The sequence below is a fragment of the Watersipora subatra genome, chromosome 1 (assembly GCF_963576615.1).
Source record: "Watersipora subatra chromosome 1, tzWatSuba1.1, whole genome shotgun sequence".
Taxonomy (NCBI): domain Eukaryota; kingdom Metazoa; phylum Bryozoa; class Gymnolaemata; order Cheilostomatida; family Watersiporidae; genus Watersipora; species Watersipora subatra.
In genome coordinates, this window is record NC_088708.1 from 20,714,134 (window position 1) to 20,735,912 (window position 21,779).

The window sequence follows — 21,779 nt, forward strand, 5'->3', positions numbered from 1 at the left end:
CTTAGCCAATAGCAACTACATTATCCGCTACTATTTATAAGATGTTCTTAAATCTTAAACAAATGTGTAGCATAAGAAATAAAAATGTTTTTTTAACAATCTGTCTTAAATTATGCATTGACCAGACACACACCGAAATAAACAAATACCTTCATTTAAAAGTTAGAATGGTAAATGTTGTATATGTTAATTAAAAACAAGACTTTCTATGCAAAAACCTTTTTATTACCGGAGCAATGCCAGGCATTTGCCTAGTAATATTAGAAATGCGTAATAGTCTTTGTGTAATGGTTAGCCTCTGAACTCAATTTCTCCCAACTCGAATTTCGATATCGGACAAGGTAGCACTGTTTGCCCATAAAATCAAATCGTTGTGACAAAGCTAAGTCGAAACCATAAATTTCCTTAGTTCTGTGAAAAGGTCCAAAATATCTAATAAATCAGAATTATTTAATCTGTGGCAGTAATCTGATGTATAGATAATAAGATGAAGTGATAATATTTAACACAGGTAGGGTGAGATTATAAGGATCAGAACATTTTAGAAATAATTATATTATAACAACAAACATGTGTTTGTATGAATGTGTATATTTCTGTTCATTATGAAGGTATAATAAACATTATAATATAACATAAATGTATAAATGATTGAAAACAAAATATAATATATTATAAAAATGCCTAAATAATGCTTTACATAAATGCTCTATAATTCTACATACTCTGCACTATGTAGTTATAGCCTTTCTTGTACTTTATGGTTTGTTTGCTGGGATTGTAGTGGCAGGGTGCGATTGAGGTTGAGGAGGGAGGCAGAAGTGTATGGGTTATCTTTTAATTGAAAGCCTCCCGGCTTGCTACTTTTTTAGAGAAATTGGCTGAACAGCCAAATAATTGCATATTATGAATTGTCGTCGCCTCATTGGATGGATTTTGTTTAAATGAACCTATCATCTGCTAGCTATGTCCCGCAGCTTCTCTAATGGTCTTGCTTTCTTTATACACCCACAACTCTTCATATGTAGTTATACTTCTCAGCTAGCCTGACTTCTCTTACACCGCTGCTGTTCCTGCTCTCTTTCACTTACTCTCACTACGGTATGTGCTGTTTTTTCAACTTTTACCTGTTTACAAAGCTTTTTTTGAGCCATTCTCAATTATACCTGACTAATGTTCAACTTTTCTACCAAACTTGTGATGCTCCCTTTTAGGGGTCTTATGCTGGAATTCTCATTATGATCTGCATAAAATAGTTAAAGTTCAACAACTAATTTCATCAAAACGGCCACAGCTTGAGGATTACGAAAATAATTTCCTCTTGCTTAAACTAACAGTATAACTCAGAAATGAGAAAGGGAACTTTGGTGTTGTTTTTTCAGGCTAATTCATGGGTACTATCTTGTCAGACTATTTAAGTTCATGTCTACAGTTTTTACAATTTATTCCTAATAAAGCAATGGTCTAGATATAACTACAATATATTAATATATTATATATGTAAATGCCCCAAATTTTGTTTTTGTGTGCCTGGTTGATGGTTTTAAATAGATTAATACATAGCTGTAAGGATTCAGGAAATTGTGAATTTTGCTGGCTCATGTAATGTAATGCTTAATAAATTCCACTTTGTCGTTGTGGTATGCCTGCTAGTCTACCTAAATGCTCAAACATCCTATACACATGCTCTGTGCCTTCCGCAAGCCTTCCTTCTATTCTCGTTCCGCCTTCCGCCTAAATACTTGATTTCAGAAGTTTATCTAGTTCCTGAGAATCAGCCTTTTAAACTCCAATTTGTGGGCTGTCTGATTGAAAATGAAATAATCCCGGGCGTTGCTGTGAACTTGTTGCTTTCTAAAAATCTTTGTTTATTTTTGTTTCTTTACAAATATTTAATGTTAATTGTTGAAATATGATGTGCTTTTTCTGTATGTTACTGATTGTAACTGGTAATCCGCAATTCCTTTTTGTTCACGTTTCCTACTTGCTACATTGGTCAGACAACTCCTACGATGTATTGACGTCCCAGATATTCACATCTCGTTAGTAGCAGTGATTAGGCAACTCCTGTGCTCGCTCCTAACGCCGATACCGCACTTGATTCAGATACATGTACACATAGATACAGTACATGTGTTCACTTTTGCTGCCGGTGTATCATGCCTATAGTATTTACTGTACTCACATGCTGTCAGCTCCTGTAATGTTGGCACGCTTTGCCTAATTTTAGAAATTATTTTTTCCTAACTTGTCAACTTGTTTGCAACTCTGGCGCGAGCTACACATCATTTTGTACTAATGGCCACTAATGCTATTTTGCTTACAATGCTTTCACTCTTGACACGTTTTGCATATCGTTCTTTTCGCTTTATACCGGTATCTGAAATATTGTTCATCAACCATGTGTGATAAGAATCGGTAAGGCTGATACCTGCAATTATTATAATTTCAATCTTCAAGCTAGCTCTATAATAGGGCTAGCCTGAAGATTAGTGAGGGTTTACTTTAAGATACGCAAAGTAGCTCTTTAACATTGTCGCATCTTTTACATTGAATCACAACCCAGATTAGCCTTCTTCCTTGAAATCAGATTTTAACCGAGAGTAAGCGACTCCATTCCCAAACTTCAGTAGTATAGGTTTGCCTCATTACTTACATAGCGGGCGAAGCTTAGCTCACCCGACGAAAGACTTGACGAATTAGGCAAGCTTATGCACGTGACTTTTCTTGCTCAGCTAGTCATTCATTTGCTACATTTTATTAAAAAGAAGGTAGGCTTGAGTATCATTAGTTTTACCATACCTGCTTACGTTACTGCAATGATAGCATCATATTATGGCTGCAACCTGAATGTCAGTTCACGATTTCGTTACGTCGTCAGCACTGGTGTTCGAGGAATAAATATTTTATTTGAAGCTCGGCTTAGGCCGGTGTACTTATCAGTTGTACTGTTTTGATACATACTGTTGTTACTTGTTACATAGCCGCTAAATATATTTTGTTGAGACTGGTTTACAGCAGCAAAAAACATGATCATATTTCAAATCGATTTACAACATATCTCGTAAGCTTAAGGACTCGAGGTTTTGGAACGGTATCTGCGATGTACTCTCCAAAAACCTGGCGTTGTCTTCATCAGGCTAAATTTTTCCAACTTTTTTAGTGGATTGTAGCGTTCATTAAGATTTCAAGCATTAATTTTGTTGCATATTGTGATTATTGATAGAGAATGTATTTCATTTTCGACATCGTTGATTTAAACATCATGAAGCGCATAAATTCTCTGACCATATGTCTGGACTTTTGCAACCCATAGCAAAAGCTGATCTGTAACTAGACTTTGAAAGCTTTTGTTATGACAGGCTTCAGTAATTATCCTAATTGATAAGGTTTTTCTTATCATCATTGCATAACAAAATACACATGTTGGTTATAAGTAAATGTTCATAATATTTTTATAACAAGTTTATTAATTAGATGTGAATAGAAAATATCCTATCTAAGCCTTCCATGCACTTTTGCTAGCCATTAAATGCGTTGTGCTTGTAGTTATTGTTACTGTTTGGCAGTATTTTCACATATGCACTGTAGGTTTCCAGGTGACTATCTATACTATCTTGTTTGCATTGTAATATACCGTAGTATAAACAACTACATATGCATCACAACTGTGATATGTATAATCATAGTGATCTACTTTTTTATTTGCTCTTCAACTAGCTACTTCCATTGTATGTAAACTTGTATTTTCTCTTGTGATTTGAGAGTTATGCAGGGGCGGATCTAGGAAAAAGTTTGGTGCAAAATTTGTGTAATATATCTAGAGGGGGTGCGCGGGGTGACCCCCTTACCTGGCCCCGCGCTAGCAGAACTTTTTGAAATTTAGGCATCTTAGAATAAAGGAGAGGTGTGTTTGAGCCCAAAAAAGTTTAATCATTTATTTGCAGCAAACAACAAGTTTAGAGATAAAAATTGACATTAAATATGATTAATTAAATTGGTGTTTTATAATGTTCCTTATACTATGTATATCATGTATATCATGTCTATCATGTCTATCATGTCTATGCATAAAAAAGTTTCATAGTATTAGCTACATAACGATGCTATTATAAAACAGACATGTTAGGGCATACTTTTTTGAATTGTTTTGTCTTCGAAAGAAATGATCCAAAGTTCATTCTTGACCTTTCTTTTGAGACATTTTGCTTTTAAAATTGCTTGTAGTACTTCTTTTGAAAAAGTTGTGGCTCAATTGGGGATGTTTATTGGGACCACTCATTTGTTTATAAGCTAAACAAATTCAGGTCAATGTTATTAAAACTGGTTTGTTATAACGAGCTCTACTAGGCCATTTTTGTCCATTTCCTCCCAAAGCAAGTTATTAGTGAAATGAATTGTAATTTACTCAATTCTTGATGGATTTTAAATCCGTTTTTTTTTGCCATATTTACGGTGGTGCATTTGCACCATAATTGCACCACAGTAGATCCGCCCCTGTTATGGCTTATTTTGCCTTCAGTTTTCCACTATTCAACGTTCCTGCCAAAATCAGTTGTATGTATTCGCACACTATTTGTTGTCTTTATAAACAACGTAATCCAAGGAGTGCTTCCATACAAACAGCATTGTTTATCTCTCCTACTTGTTCTGGATGCTGCACTTCTAGCGATAGTATTGTCAACATGCTAATTTTCAGGTTTCCATCTTCATTCTAGTTATACGTATGTGTTTGCTTTGCATGGCTTCTTTGCTGCCAATGAGGGTATGACATCACTATGTTCATTGGTGCCATTATGACAGATTTGCATAAGTTCATGTAAAGAATAATTTGATCGCAAACACTTTGCAATTCAATTGTTCGTGGCAACTTTTTCCATGGTTGCGCAGTTTTTACTTCATACTAGACTTTCACAATATATATGCATCGAAAAGTTTTCAAAGTGGCAACTACATGTATATAAGAATGATGCAAAGCAACTCTGTTTCTAGTCTAGGAGTTCAAGAAAGACAAGAGAGGAGTTCAAGAGAAACAAGAAAGTGCCAATCTAAATATTTAATTAAACATTGTAATACATTTTTAGTTATATTGAAACAAAATAATAAGCCATATATGCCAGCGCTTTGCAATCTTCTCTCTGAGTAGCTAAATAGGAGATATTTCTCCATTTTCTCCTTTCCTTTGCTGGCTATATTGTAGGTAATCATTGCGCACCGCTATATAAATCTATTATAGCAAGGCTGTGGACAAGGAACTCTAATCTAGTATATATGTTTTTGTGTACTGCTTTTAATATGGTTGTTCCCAGTTCATTGCTCCTTGAATTCTACTTTTCTCACATTTTTTCATATTTTTGCACTCATTTTATATAGGCCTACAGTATTCACTTTTTATTCCCTAATCAGAGTGGCAATGATCCTTTGGCTCGCCTTCTACCTTGGTGTGTGTCAAACTAATTTTCTGGTTACCTAATCAATTTTTGACTATGACTAGAGAATGGTTTATTTATATAGGCTAGGTGAGCTCGTTTGTAAAAAGACTGGCCATTAGATTGTGGTTTGATGACTACTCATGAATGACTCTTAGATGAGGTGACAAACACTGCCTGAATGCACAGCTAACAGATCTTATGACAAACAGGTCTTGTTAGCATGACTTGCAATAACACACGTTACCCGCTGAGAAGGTTAATGTGAATTTTATAATATCTTTTTCAATCCTTTTAGCCTTGACAAATAGTTTGGGCAACAACTGATTAAATCATCGAAAAACTTATAAAACAATATGTTTCCTGCTTGTTTTCTAAAATTCCGTTTTTCTCAAACATTTTCATTGATAGTTCAAATATTAAATTGACTAATGGACAATGTTGTTAGGCCAAACTGTGTTCCTGTGGTAAGTGTTTGGTAACAAACATGGAGTGTTCCGCTTCTCTTGTGGTATTTACTGCAACTTTTATTGTTAGTAATCAGTGGCAGCAGGAAGTATTATTCCTAGCTGATTGGTTTAACTGAACATCAACAAGTTTTCTTCACGCTGATATAGAGGCTTGTGTTAGGTGTAGTATTCTGCCCAACTTCGACTTCTTGTTCATACAGTTTTGGGGAACTATTGTGTTTTCATTGCATAGTTGTTGATTGACTCCATTGTTCTTGTGGATTATTCGCTTCTCCCTGTCATTGATGAGAAGTTTTTATTCACGTCTCACTTAAGAATGGCTCACGTTAATGTTAATAATTAAGCTGACTTGTCAAAGCTGTTCATATTCTCTGCATGATTTGTCTACTCATTCCAACTTGTGAAAGAGCATTCTATAATACTACTACAAGTACTTTTTGTGTTCTTTTAGATACATTTATCCAAAGGTCATCATTACAAACAATTACTTTTATTGTTGTTCATTATTATTGCTGCTTCATATTGGTTGTAAAAGTCAGTATACGCTTATTGAGATAAAAACAATGTTTGTTAAACAAAGTACAGTACAGTCATACCTTGACTATTGAAGTTACCTTGGTGATTGTTTCCTATATCTCAACCTTTTAATCACTTTAATTCGCATAAGAATACGTTTTGTTTGTTTAAATTGGTCTACAGCTGAAAATATTAATGATCAATAATTTAGAAATTACATATCACATTAAAACAAATGCATGATATAGAACTTTATAAAGGAACCCAAATTACCGTATATGCAAGAAAGTGAGAATAAATGAAGTAATAATCAATACAAAGAAGTTTCTATTGTTGCCGCACCTGTCTCCATTTGCCTAAAGACAGGCAAATGGAGGTGCATAAATAAAGGTTGCTGAAGAGATGCACTTCGTCTAACTGTGTAAGCTTCAAATTAACGTTACTTATTATTTTATACATGTACTTCTTGTTTTTATTAGGTTATTTTTATTTATTAGCATCAGAATCATCACATTCACCAGTTTCATGTTTTCTTTTCTTTCCATCACTAAGTTTCTTGCTCCTAAGAACAACCAAATAGCTTTAAAAATTGTGTAATGAATTGATGCAGAGATGTTTGCTCATGATGAAATTTATTATATTAAAAAATATTTATTATCTTTCACCCTCTCTGGCGCTATAAACTAGCCTATCATAATAACAGTCATTTGAATGTTGGTCTGGTGGATGTTTTAAAAAACGACGAGCTAATGTCGGACTTTATTAACTTTGTTGTTGCAAATTCATAGAAAACAATGTTACAATGCTCACCTTGTACAGCTGCTCTTTAGGTCCTATAGAATGAACTAAATGTGTATGCCTAAAGTTTGAATAATGATTAACATTACTCTGTCAGCTATCTGGTTGTTCATTCTGAAATCATTTTAATGCAATGCACTGATGCTGCTTACTGAATGAACCTCTGGCAGCTAGTAAAAAAGTGAGGTAAAATCGGTGAGTAGATATCATGGGTGCACATCAGTCATACACAATCTTAAGTTTTGTTCATTGAAATCAAATCGCTTTTGATTTGCTGTTGAAAACCAATGAGTAGCCTAACTCATATATGAACAACTCATATATGAACAATAGCTTGCTGACCTTTATAAACCAGATGTGCAACGGATTTGCTAATGAAGAAGCCGAAGGCGAGATTTTCTCATCATTTATACCTTATCACGCCTTTCATTTGTGTAGAAGTTAAATGTTACTTCTTTTGAATCTGTGTGTGCTTTGTAGACAATTAAACAGAGAGAATGATTCGGGGTTGTAGAGCGAGGATTCCCAGGGTGCTGCAATCTGTTGCAAGTGTGAAGAGTGGATACGCTGGCATACCAGTACTGGGTAACTAATTCTGTTAGCCTTATGTGTACCTACATGTACTAATAATGTACCTAAGTAGTTTGAATGATACAACGCTCATTTACTTGTAGATATCCATGGGTACCATCACTGACCACAATAAGTGAAAACTTCCAAGTAGTATTAGCAATTCATTTTGTACATACATTAGATCAAACTTAGTGTATATGTTGTGAGCCAGTCTGAGTTGCTAATGCTGTAGTTTATAATAAATTATGTTCACTGAGTTGCTCTACCTAGACTAGTAATAGTAATGAACATGTTGAATGGAGAAACCATCACTTATATAACATTTGATGAACCATAAGATAGTCGAGGAACAGTCGTTTTTTGTATCTAGTTGACAAGTTGTTAATCTAAGATATTTGTAGGCTAATAACTTGATTTTTTCATTAGTTCAAACTATTGTCAAAGCTATGTTGCCCCCCTTCGTCCCTCAGTGTCATCCATGATAGAAATCGGCTATTAAAAAGTGGCATGAAGTATGGAGGGATCACTGTACTCCTATTCCTTTGCAGGGTGCGGCCATGGTGGGAGTAGCCAGAAATCACAATACAGTTCGGGTCAGAACCATCACAACAATTCCTATTGGTCTTCCTTAGGACTTGGGCTGGTGATCGGAACTAGCGGATTAGCCTACTTCGTGAGTTCTTCTTTCTAACGGTCATTTGCATTCATCTGTCGTCTGCTCATTTAACTCATTAGTGCGTTTGAGATTCGTCAAATACTCTCAGTTGTCTCTTTTAAAAAACCAAGGAGAAAAGGATGAAACTAAAGTGGATATGTGTATAAGGTACAGGCTTAGCATTCAGATTTCGGTCTCATTCTAAGAGTTGCCTTTGATTAAGTTGGATGAGATTAGTTGAGATTAGATTAGTATATGCCATTGTCGATATGCTATCGTCGATATGCTATAGCCCGAGATCTTTATAAATAGTTTTCATAGTCTACGATCACTTTACCCTTGCCATTTAACAAATGCATTCAGTGAATGCCGAAATTGTTTTATTGGATTCATCCACACGTCTTTTAAGCAATAGAGTAATCATTGTCTTGAAGAGAGTGGCATGTGAGAATAACTCCACGAGGGCATAAATAATTGCTTATTGCAGAGGCTTCCTTCCATACCCTACTCACTCATCCCTTCAAGCATGAATCGATATTATTATCGATATTGATATACGATATCGATATACTTGATCGATATTATTATATTTCTATGCCATCTAACAGCACCCCGAGTGCAACCGGTAAGGGTCAATGTGAAATTTATCGATAGAAAACCTGTACGAGAATGTGTTGCAGATGCATAGAGATGAGAATGTAGCACATTGTGGCTCCTCTGATCACTGGAGGTCAAAGATCAATCCACCAGTATTGACATCACAACAGGCAGCGTCTAATGAAAGTCAGGGTGATGAGGTATTTTTGTATTTCGCGCAATCACTATTATAGCTTATGATTGTTTACTTGCCGTTGAGCGTTGCTATGAAAGATGACATATGACAGTGTTAAATGTTATGATGTGTGGAAGATATTAGTAACATTGTGGAGTCTTCATCTGATATGTCTGGTTTGTGTGAACATGATTATTGGTAATTATTCGCCTAGGAAATGGACTGTCAGGATAAGTAGCCTGTATGTCACAGTATAGGAAGTAGTATGTGCGTATGGCAGCGTAAGGAGTAGCCCATGTCTATATGGCAGCGTAAGGAGTAGCCTGTGTGTGTATGGCACCGTAAGGAGTAGCCCGTGTGTATGGCAGCGTAAAGAGTAGCCCGTGTCTATATGGCAGCGTAAGGAGTAGCCCATGTGTATATGGCAGCGTAAGGAGTAGCCCGTGTGTATATGGCAGCGTAAGGAGTAGCCTGTGTGTGTATGGCAGCGTAAGGAGTAGCCCGTGTGTGTATGGCAGCGTAAGGAGTAGCCCATGTCTATATGGCAGCGTAAGGAGTAGCCTGTGTGTGTATGGCAGCGTAAGGAGTAGCCCGTGTGTGTATGGCAGCGTAAGGAGTAGCCCATGTCTATATGGCAGTGTAAGGAGTAGCCCGTGTGTATGGCAGCGTAAGGAGTAGCCCGTGTGTATATGGCAGCGTAAGGAGTAGCCCGTGTGTGTATAGCAGCGTAAGGAGTAGCCCAAGTCTATATGGCAGCGTAAGGAGTAGCCCGTGTCTATATGGCAGCGCGAGGTGTAGCCCGTGAGTGTATGGCAGCGTGAGGAGTAGCCCATGTGTATATGGCAGCGTGAGGAGTAGCCCATGTGTATATGGCAGCATAAGGAGTAGCCCGTGTCTATATGGCAGCGTAAGGAGTAGCCCGTGTGTATATGGCAGCGTAAGGAGTAGCCCATGTGTATATGGCAGCATAAGGAGTAGCCCGTGTGTATATGGCAGCGTAAGGAGTTGCCCATGTCTACATGGCAGCGTGAGGAGTAGCCTGTGTGTATATGGCAGCGTAAGGAGTAGCCTGTGTCTATATGGCAGCGTAAGGGGTAGCCCGTGGGTGTATGTCAGCGTAAGGTGTAGCCCGTGTCTATATGGCAGCGTAAGGAGTAGCCCATGTCTATATGGCAGCGTAAGGAGTAGCCCGTGTCTATATGGCAGCGTAAGGAGTAGCCCGTGGGTGTATGGCAGCGTAAGGAGTAGCCCATGTCTATATGGCAGCGTAAGGAGTAGCCCGTGTCTATATGGCAGCGTAAGGAGTAGCCCGTGTCTATATGGCAGCGTAAGGAGTAGCCCGTGAGTATATGGCAGCGTAAGGAGTAGCGCGTGGGTGTATGTCAGCGTAAGGAGTAGCCCGTGTCTATATGGCAGCGTAAGGAGTAGCCCATGTGTATATGGCAGCGTAAGGAGTAGCCCGTGTCTATATGGCAGCGTAAGGAGTAGCCCATGTCTATATGGCAGCGTAAAGAGTAGCCCATGGGTGTATGTCAGCGTAAGGAGTAGCCCATGTCTATATGGCAGCGTAAGGAGTAGCCCATGTGTATATGGCAGCGTAAGGAGTAGCCCATGTGTATATGCAAGTTTATTTTAAGGCTTTTAGTAAATTTTTTAACATTTCGGTCCGTTCTCAGCTCTAATGAAGAGTAAATACATGTACATACCTTTAAGTTGGACCTGACAACAAGATGAGATGGATAAGCACTGCAGTCTCTTCTTAACTTGTTAGGTTTTTGTAAGATTTGCATTAGATCGAAGTCAGATTGAAATTGGCCGAGTTGCATGAAAACCGTCACAAATAGAAAGCCAAAGATGTGGATGCATGTGCAATGCCTGAATAAAAAAAGATTGCGCATGTTGTCTATTATTTAAAGGTTGACTTGCAACAAAATTCACATTACAGTTATTTGGTATCAAAAGGTTCACCATGTCTTACCCTGCTGTGTTGAAGGCTCAAAATATGTGGAAATGTGTTTACAAGCTCTTAAAAGCTAAAAAACGAACAGTTAATTGCAGCCATCACGGAAATGCTGTAGTTTGGAATCTTTTTATTTCGATGACCTACTCAAACATTGTGGTTATTGTTTTGACACATGATGTTATCACGTGAATTGAAAGGCCAATAAAAAGCTCAATATAAAACGTTTCGTAGTACTAGTTTATGACAAACACTTAGGGTTTTACTGGAAAGCCCTTATCAAATATAGACGCTCGCTACTTTACAGTTTCGTTTCAGCCTGGTCTAATCATCTAGTCGTAATCTGATCATGTGACCCATACTTCCTGCCAAATAGCGCGAACAATTGCTGCAGCATTTTTCGACTATCACAGGTTTCCAACAGGCTCCTCATGTTTGTCAGAGGATGATATGCACTCATGTGAGCTAAGGTTAAAAAATTAAACAAATTTTCACGGTAGGTTTTGAGATATCAGTGCTCAAAGTGACAGCATTACAATGATGATGAAATAGACGTGTAAGGACAAAAAACATGGTTTTATTAAATGCGTGAAGTATATTTGTGAAAATATTTCGACGAATGAGGTTGCAATTATGTGTAAACAGAAGCACATCGTGTTCAACCAAGTCCCATTTGAGCCGTTTTGGAAAGGGATTCCAATCTACTGTGTTTTCGTGATGGCTGCGATTAACTGTTTGTTTTTGGGCTTTTAAGAGCTTGTAATCACATTTCCACATATTTTACACCTACAACACAGCAGAGTAAGACGTGGTGAATCTTTTGATACTAAATAACTGTAACGTGAATTTTGTTGCAAGTCAACCTTTGAGGGTACTGTGAAATTGGGTCATTGTTGTAATTCGTTCCATGAGATTTATGTCACAACTATATTCTTGCAATCTCGGGAAATCGACACTAATTTCTTTGTCATCTTTTATCTGATCTGTAGGATTGTCTAGGATCTTGTTTTTTTGTCAGGAAGTAGCTGACGAGGCTGAGGAAGAGGTTGTTGCCCAGTTTCCTACCCACGTACCATACTTGATAATCGGAGCAGGAACTGCAGCTATGGCTGCTTATAAAACCATCAGAGGAAAACAATCGAATGCCAAAGTTCTTCTTGTGGGTGCAGAAGAATATCGACCCTACATGAGACCTCCACTGAGCAAGGTTGGTGATTTAAAGTATGCATTTTCAAATTGGGAATCGGTACAGATTGTCTTCTGATTCAGGACAGTAGATTCCTGGAAAATGTAGTCGACTTTGACATACAAAGTTAATTGGTTTTGAAAAGTGCGTACAACTATTATATGTGGAAGCCTAAACTAGTGAAGTGACAATTAATAAAACTTAAGAGCATTTGAACTAATGGCAGGTAAACAGGGATGTAGGTAAATGTCCCAATAGAGATTCAGACCTAGTCTAACCGAGACTAAGTGCCCTTCAAATTAACTTGACTTAATTTCATGAATTTCATATTTAATGTTTATATCCATTAGTTCCATATTTAATGTTATTGCATTTCTTGTTATTTAATACAATACGTCTATTGTATTAAATATTATATTGTATTATTGTATTAAACCTTCTACTTCTCAGTTCAGGTTTTATTTTGTTGCATCACCTTCATTTCCTTCCGCGTAACAACTACTTGATGGCTTCATAGGCTTCATGAAAAACTGATAAAATGTTTGCTTTTTTGGTTTTCTCTGATTTCTTGCTTAGTTTTAAGGAAAACGTTGCCGCTTTCCTTTTTTTACCACATCAGTTTTTAGTATATCTAAGCAAGTTTGCTACAAACAAAGCTAATAATTGACCCAATAAACTTCACTAACATCGGAACTGTTGCCATAACGATTGTTTATAATGAGAGACAATGCCATGCATTAGACCTCGATTCTTAGCAGTGCTATAAAATAGATTCAATAATAACACGCCCGTAATTACATCGGTAATTGGGTTAGTTTTTGAGACGATTGTCAAACTATTTCAAGCGCAGTTGTACAAAGGCTGCTGATAGAAAGATCTAACATAGGAAGGTCATGTTATTCTCAACTCAACTCTTTCAGTCAGTCGAGTAACTTGCGTTTGCCATTGACCCGCTCTACTGTTCATGCTTACGCAAGCCGAATGATTATAAACTATCCCACGAGAAGATTACTCCTGTTTAAAATTAAGCTGTCTATGTGCCAGTTTTCGTTACATCTTATTTAATCTCCAATATGAATGGGCATTTGAGCTAAGCTATTTGAGTCTACCAACCCTCAGTGTATATTATTGCTATGAGATGCTGTGGTACTTGAATATCATGGCAGAGACTATTAATATATTTGAGATTCTTTCAGTGTTGAGTTATTTGTAAGGACAGAGGATAGGAAGTAATGACATGCAAAGCAAATGTAGCCTATATTGTTAAACTTATGTTGCAGATTCACTCGTGTTTTTTTTTCAGGACATGTGGTTCACCGAGCGTTCTTTAGCTCAGGAAAACAAGTTTAATTTGCGATCAGGTGGACAAAAAAGCATATTCTATGATGAAGAATCGTATTATTGCCAACCTAGTGAGCTAGCGACTCGCGATAAGGGTGGGGTAGCTGTTGCTACTGGCATGAAAGTGGTGAAGTTGGACGCAGAGAAAAAGAAAGCCACACTGTCAGACGGTACAGAAGTCTCCTATGACCGATGTCTCATAGCAACTGGAGGCAAACCAAAGAATTTGCGTTGTCTGGAGAAGGGTGGTAGTCAGGTTATGGACAAGGTTACTCTCTTCAGAGGTATAGATGACTTCAGGTAGGACTATACGTGTCTCCGTCGCCTTTTCTCCTGGCTCTTTTTACCTCGGTGCTTTTCTATTGTCTTGTTTTCTCCAAATGTATTTCTATCTCTTTTGCTTTCCAGTTACCCTGTTATTTTTATCTCAATAACATTTTCCGAATTTCTTTCATGCAAGTCAAGTAATTTGAATATTAGACCTTGCGTTTAAAAGGTGCTAAAGTGCAAGATGAAACTACAGTAAAACTCCTTAATAAGGCAGTCCTAGGATACAGTTTTTTTCAGGTTACGATGTGGAATACGTTTGTCGATCCCCTGATTAGTGTTTTTCTTACTTTACGAAGTAGCAAGAAATGAATACGATGCCAATATTCCACAATGCCTGAGAGCGTACAATGCCAATATTCTACAATGCCTGAGAGCGTACGATGCCAATATTCCACAATGCCTGAGAGCGGTCTGCAATGCTATTCCTTGTTTATGGCTAGCCAAGTGAAGAATCAGCGGAAAGTTGGATTGTGTTTATCTTGCGGAAGTGATTACAATGGTGCATTTACGATGTACTTTTTGGTGTTTATATCAAGCTTTAAAATTCGCTAAACATCAGTACCAAAGTTGCTAGTGATGGGAAAGGGAAAAGCGGAAATATGGTTACTATGGAAACTGAGCTGGAAATGATAAAAAAAATTCGAAGAGCTAGGAGACAGAATAAACTTCATTGGCAGAAATAAGGAAAGCTATCGATTGGTTTGAAAACCTTGCCAGATTTATTGCACAAAAAATTATTTCACATCATCTTATGGATGGTGTTAATGAAAGGTGCATGGACCATTGCATAAACATTTTGAACAGTCGCCAGAAAAAGGCTATTTTGCATATAAGTATTTCTCCAAAATAAAAACGTCCGAAATCGTATGTGTTGAAAGGCTCCGCCACAGCGATTTCATCTTACGATCCCAACCTCGGAATAGATTAATGCCATATCTCGGGGTTTTATATGAAATTTAGATTGGTTACAAGGTTTCCAATTTCTCGCAGCAGGTATCGAGTATGCTAACATCGGGTATCGAGTATGCTAACATCGGGTATCGAGTATGCTAACATCGGGTACCGAGTATGCTAACATCGGGTACCGAGTATGCTAACATCGGGTACCGAGTATGCTAACATCGGGTACCGAGTATGCTAACATCGGGTACCGAGTATGCTAACATCGGGTACCGAGTATGCTAACATCGGGTACCGAGTATGCTAACATCGGGTACCGAGTATGCTAACATCGGGTACCGAGGATGCTAGCATCGGGTACCGAGGATGCTAGCATCGGGTACCGAGGATGCTAGCATCGGGTACCGAGGATGCTAGCATCGGGTACCGAGGATGCTAGCATCGGGTACCGAGGATGCTAGCATCGGGTACCGAGGATGCTAGCATCGGGTACCGAGGATGCTAGCATCGGGTACCGAGGATGCTAGCATCGGGTACCGAGGATGCTAGCATCGGGTACCGAGGATGCTAGCATCGGGTACCGAGGATGCTAGCATCGGGTACCGAGGATGCTAGCATCGGGTACCGAGGATGCTAGCATCGGGTACCGAGGATGCTAGCATCGGGTACCGAGGATGCTAGCATCGGGTACCGAGGATGCTAGCATCGGGTACCGAGGATGCTAGCATCGGGTACCGAGGATGCTAGCATCGGGTACCGAGGATGCTAGCATCGGGTACCGAGGATGCTAGCATCGGGTACCGAGGATGCTAGCATCGGGTCTCGAGGATGCTAGCATCGGGTCTCGAGGATGCTAGCATCGGGTCTCGAGGATGCTAGCATCGGGTCTCGAGGATGCTAGCATCGGGTCTCGAGGATGCTAGCATCGGGTCTCGAGGATGCTAGCATCGGGTCTCGAGGATGCTAGCATCGGGTCTCGAGGATGCTAGCATCGGGTCTCGAGGATGCTAGCATCGGGTCTCGAGGATGCTAGCATCGGGTCTCGAGGATGCTAGCATCGGGTCTCGAGGATGCTAGCATCGGGTCTCGAGGATGCTAGCATCGGGTCTCGAGGATGCTAGCATCGGGTCTCGAGGATGCTAGCATCGGGTCTCGAGGATGCTAGCATCGGGTCTCGAGGATGCTAGCATCGGGTCTCGAGGATGCTAGCATCGGGTCTCGAGGATGCTAGCATCGGGTCTCGAGGATGCTAGCATCGGGTCTCGAGGATGCTAGCATCGGGTTCCGAGGATGCTAGCATCGGGTTCCGAGGATGCTAGCATCGGGTTCCGAGGATGCTAGCATCGGGTTCCGAGGATGCTAGCATCGGGTTCCGAGGATGCTAGCATCGGGTTCCGAGGATGCTAGCATCGGGTTCCGAGGATGCTAGCATCGGGTTCCGAGGATGCTAGCATCGGGTTCCGAGGATGCTAGCATCGGGTTCCGAGGATGCTAGCATCGGGTTCCGAGGATGCTAGCATCGGGTACCGAGGATGCTAGCATCGGGTACCGAGGATGCTAGCATCGGGTTCCGAGGATGCTAGCATCGGGTTCCGAGGATGCTAGCATCGGGTTCCGAGGATGCTAGCATCGGGTTCCGAGGATGCTAGCATCGGGTTCCGAGGATGCTAGCATCGGGTTCCGAGGATGCTAGCATCGGGTTCCGAGGATGCTAGCATCGGGTTCCGAGGATGCTAGCATCGGGTTCCGAGGATGCTAGCATCGGGTTCCGAGGATGCTAGCATCGGGTTCCGAGGATGCTAGCATCGGGTTCCGAGGATGCTAGCATCGGGTTCCGAGGATGCTAGCATCGGGTTCCGAGGATGCTAGCATCGGGTTCCGAGGATGCTAGCATCGGGTTCCGAGGATGCTAGCATCGGGTTCCGAGGATGCTAGCATCGGGTTCCGAGGATGCTAGCATCGGGTTCCGAGGATGCTAGCATCGGGTTCCGAGGATGCTAGCATCGGGTTCCGAGGATGGTAACAGATACTCACCCACTCTTCTTTGAAGTTGTGTCTGTGAATAATATTATAGTTCGTGCACAATGTAATGAGACTTATCTTGTTTACCGCAGGAAGCTGGATCAGGTTACAGATTCAAAAAAATCAGTAATCATTATCGGAGGAGGCTTTTTGGGCAGTGAACTCGCTAGCTGTCTTGGCAAGAAGATCGCAATGAACGGCCTCAGCGTGACGCAAGTGATTCCCCAATCTGGTACATTTTTGTTTGACAGTTACCATTTGATTAAGTGTGGTACTATCTAACTCAGCGGAGTAGTTGGTCCACGGTTTACTTTGCTTTTTCAAGGCGTTATGGGCCGCATCTTACCTGAATATCTCAGCATATGGGCTACAAACAAACTGAGAGCAAAACGTGTGACAGTCAAGGCGGGTGTCAGGGTTGAACAAAGTAGACTGTCTGATGATGGAACAGAAGTGGAGGTGCTACTTAGTGATGGTTCAGAGGTGAGTATTGTTATTAGTGCTGTTATTTTCTGTCCTACAATCATGACAGCAATCAACTGTCAAATTTTTCAACATGGTTAAAGTTTGAGCAAATATTTGTCTTGACATACTAAGTAATCTATCATACAATGCCTGAAATTTCTCCAAACAGCTACAGTATATATGTAAATCAGTACATACATCGGTATCTACGCAGTTCTTTACACAGCTAGGCTCTGCATTCCTTGGATAATATTAAACACCTCTTCATACCTTTATTTCTTAGTTTGAAATCATTGGCCATAAGGAGGCTAGTATGAGCGGTATTCTATATGAAAGCGAAAGAAGACAGTGTCTTTCTTATAATGAAAACAAAAAAAACATTAAGAAAACATGATCAAATATCTTCAGATGAATTTATCAAGAAATCTATCAAGTTGTCTAATAATTACTGATGGACAGAATGTGAGAGTAAAGAAGGCCAGGAATGTGCGATAATTAGAGATTAATTAAGTTAACTTGATTAACTTGTTAAATCAAAATATGTATAAATTATGTTGCTTAGACTAGTTTAGTATCTCTATTGTGACTTCTACCAACACACCGTCTGTTTCCTGTATCGCCCAGGCTTCACATCAATTCACCTGTCATTAATGTCAAATGTCAATGTTTGATGACATATCACCAAATCTTTTTGACATAACGTAAAGTTTGAGCAAATATTTCTCTCAACAAACTAAAAATCTTTTATTGATTGCTAATTTAATTCACTTAACTAAACTTTAACTTTTAATTAATTTAACTGTAATTCTTTTACTTTTTAATTGTTCACCTTATTTTATATAATGCATACATTGTAATTCTATATTTAATTACTTGCAGCAGTTATCACTGAGTTTTTTGAGCATTGAAGTGAATCGATTGAAACATAGCCTTTGGTTATAAGAATCTCTGTTACAATGCGATGGCCTTGACATTCAAAGCGCAAATTGTAGTTGATCAACTTTGTGTTGAAGCTTTTCTGAATCACTATAGACAGCAGTTTTACGAGAAACTTAGTACAGGCTCATAAATACTCTGCCTGTAATTTACTATTGGCTCATGTATTGACAGTTATCCGCAGAGCACATACTCGTCGCTGTTGGCATCGAACCAAATACAGAGCTGGCTGAATCAGCAGGTTTGGAGGTAGATGATACACTCGGTGGTTTTCTTGTAAATGCTGAATTGGAGGCTGCTACAGACATCTGGGTTGCTGGTGATGCAGCATGCTTCTATGATGTCAAGGTAAAACTGCATTTATGTAGACATCTATAACCAACCTAGTTTATCTCTGTGGAGCTGGGTATTCACGTGCTTGTGAGTCCCAGGCCCTAAGGTGCTTGATGATGGTATGTTAAATTCATACACAACCCTTGTCATAAACCACTTCCATTTCCTTTAATAAACCTCTGATTCTGCATTTCTTTTAAAATCTTCAACTGACTTTATTATCAACTCCATTTGTATACTACTCTATGTACAATTTTAGTTTTATGGATCACATAGCTTCAGAACCTATCAAAAAAAAGGTTTAGTCACTTCAAATCACTTGATAAACTACTCGCTCCTTGTGCAACAGGCTATGTGATGCATAAGCTGTGGCTGAGCACATGCCATGCTAGGTGATCTTTTCTTGCTGTCTTTTTGCAGTTTGGAAGGCGGCGAGTAGAACATCACGAACATGCTGCTGCCAGCGGTCGACTGGCAGGAGATAATATGACCGGTGCTTCTAAAAAGTTCCTACACCAATCCATGTTCTGGTATGTTAAATTACTTGTCTGATATCATACTAGGTTTAATAAGAAATAATGTATCAACAGCATCATTCCCAGGAATCGTGTAACTGGTAACGGCCAGAAGAGCTGTACACTCCGGTATTTCTTTTCTTAGATCGTGTGAAATTCTAACCATAATATTTTTTAGATAAATGCATATCATTTTAGCATGGTTTGTTTGTAAGAGTAACTCGCTTGCCCGGCCTGTGTTTGTTTTACTCGAATGTAAATATGGAATAGGATTGGACAAACTGTGTTAGTAACTGAGCTTATCCGCTAAGTAAAATTTATTTATCACTTGAAACCCACAACAGTCGACAAGCTTCTTCATGGTTGAGAGTTTTTATTGGGTGTCAGCCCCAGCACTCTTTCTATTCTCCCTCTTGGGGCCCAATTGGTTCGAGTCATTTAACAACCCTATCTGTTACAAAGGATGGGAAGCAAACCTGCGCTACCCCTAGCTAAAATATTAGCAAAAACTATACATTTTTTAATATTGTCACTTCCATTTCTTCATTTTGATCTTGCTGCGCTAGAACTGTTGATGAAAGCCTGATAGTTTGAGTGAAGGTGACTGGTACTAGTGACTGGTAGGCTTTGATATTTTCTTCATACACCTCAGCTAAACTTTGTTCTAAAACCTAGACCTTGTTATACATTGATCATATCTGTTGGCGAGAGATTTGGGTTCTTTTAGCGTAATGATGACACTAATTTTTGGTGCTCTCGAGGTTTGGTTGTTTTCTCTGTGAATTTAATGGCAAAGCACTCTATCAATCACTGCAGCTCTGTGGAACATCTGGGTGTCAGATCATCAGTGCTCCGAAAGTTGCTGACTCGCTCATGCCATCCATCTAGTAACACTGAAATCAGTGAGGCTTGAGTTGCGAGTGTCATGTAAAAACAGCAGCGCGTGGCTTCTCATTGGATTGTCAATTATGTTGCCGTCCTCTTGATAGCTTTTGTATCTAAAAGCATGGGTTCTAATGCGTCTGTTTAAAAAAATACAGTAGCTTACTACTAAATGCTACCCTACTGGATTGCAATAAGAAAACAAAAAGAAAGGGAGAATATTGTTATTTTGTCATGTACGTGGTAGCATGGGATTCAGATAGCGATTCGGATGGAAATTAGACAGCTGAACTGTGCGATTAAATATTTATGGTGCACTATACAACTTTTGGTAGGTCAGGACTCGGCCCTGATGTTGCATTTGAGGCAGTTGGACTGGTCGATTCTCAACTCCCAACCGTGTCAGTCTTTGCAAAGACTAAGGTAGGTGAAGTGAACAGATCAACAGATACGAGACATTCTGAATATTACATGGTTTTTGAGGTGATGCCACCTGAACTATAGCTAGGATTTTATGTTGGCAATAAGAGAATACAAGCTATTTTTTGTTTAGATCAAAATTATGATCTTCAAGAGCGTTAAAATATTCAACTCTCAAAACCTCTTACTGTTTGGCTTTTACCAGCTACCAAAAGCGGGCCTGAACATGCTATTATTTGAAGCACGCTGTTTAATATTAAAATACTACTAAAAATTGTCTCATTCAGATTTGTCTCTGTTCACATTCTTTAGCTAGCAATGCATCACCCAGAGCATAGGTACAGCATTTAAAGTTTTAGCGTAATTTAGTATGCTGAAGGGAACTCTACATAATGCATTTCGTGTGAAGGTCTCTGTAAAGCTCACTGATGTTTGTGTTCGCCTCAGGAATATTTTGGGATGTAGCAGAAAACCTGTTCGGCACTATTGTAGATGTCGGATGGCTCCGCTGAGACAAGCAGCCAAACAAATGATTACGCAAAAGGCGTCATATTTTATATGAAAGAAAAACAAGTTGTCGGCGTAGTCTGCTGGAATATGTTTAACAAGATTGAAGTGGCGAGGAAGGTTGGTACAGTTCATATCATAGCGGATACTTTGATGACAATGTAGTATATAACCACATCGTTACATATGCTGCTACATACAATTACATAACGTTGGTACAGTTACATATCGTAGTATATAGCCACCGGGGTTTATACGCTTCGAGCACTAGAAGTTTTCACATCAATTAATCTAGTGATTAACAATTTATTTGGCAAACATATAATTTTCATATTATAATTCAATAATTTGAAGGTTTGTAGATCTGTTAGCATACATTTCTTGAAGGTAGGCTATAGTATTAACCAATGTTTAAATCTGTGTGTTCTAGCTTATCAAAGAAGGCGCTGAACATGATGACCTGTCAGAGTTGGCCAAAATGTTTGACCTTCCAGAAGGTTCTTTCGACCATTCATCATCTCGCTGAGCCCAAACCCACTGCTGATTTCCTCAGTATTCACTTCGAGAATAAACGGAGGGTTCACAGGCCTACGCAATACCACTTTAACATTTGGTTATATATAGGATATTTTTGCACTCTTTGAAAACAAAATTTATTTTGTATGTCTATCTCCAGACATTTTGCATTGTCTAACATCATTCATATTATTAAAAAGAATTGTTGTAGAGTCCATGCCTGTGGTAACACAATAGTGCAAGCATTTTAACG

General features: G+C 39.1%; 1 protein-coding gene across 1 annotated transcript; it reads left to right on the top strand.

The window, feature by feature from the left end:
* The first annotated feature begins 2,732 nt into the window (after window positions 1-2,732).
* Window positions 2,733-21,745, top strand: LOC137392076 (apoptosis-inducing factor 1, mitochondrial-like). Its single transcript, XM_068078700.1, has 13 exons — window positions 2,733-2,771; window positions 7,694-7,798; window positions 8,335-8,459; window positions 9,122-9,238; window positions 12,192-12,380; window positions 13,663-14,000; window positions 17,045-17,184; window positions 17,278-17,435; window positions 18,528-18,701; window positions 19,107-19,216; window positions 20,419-20,506; window positions 20,996-21,130; window positions 21,441-21,745. The coding sequence occupies exons 2-13, from the start codon at window positions 7,711-7,713 to the stop codon at window positions 21,534-21,536; spliced, it is 1,758 nt and encodes a 585-aa protein (XP_067934801.1). The 5' UTR covers window positions 2,733-2,771; window positions 7,694-7,710; the 3' UTR covers window positions 21,537-21,745.
* The last annotated feature ends 34 nt before the right edge of the window (window positions 21,746-21,779 follow it).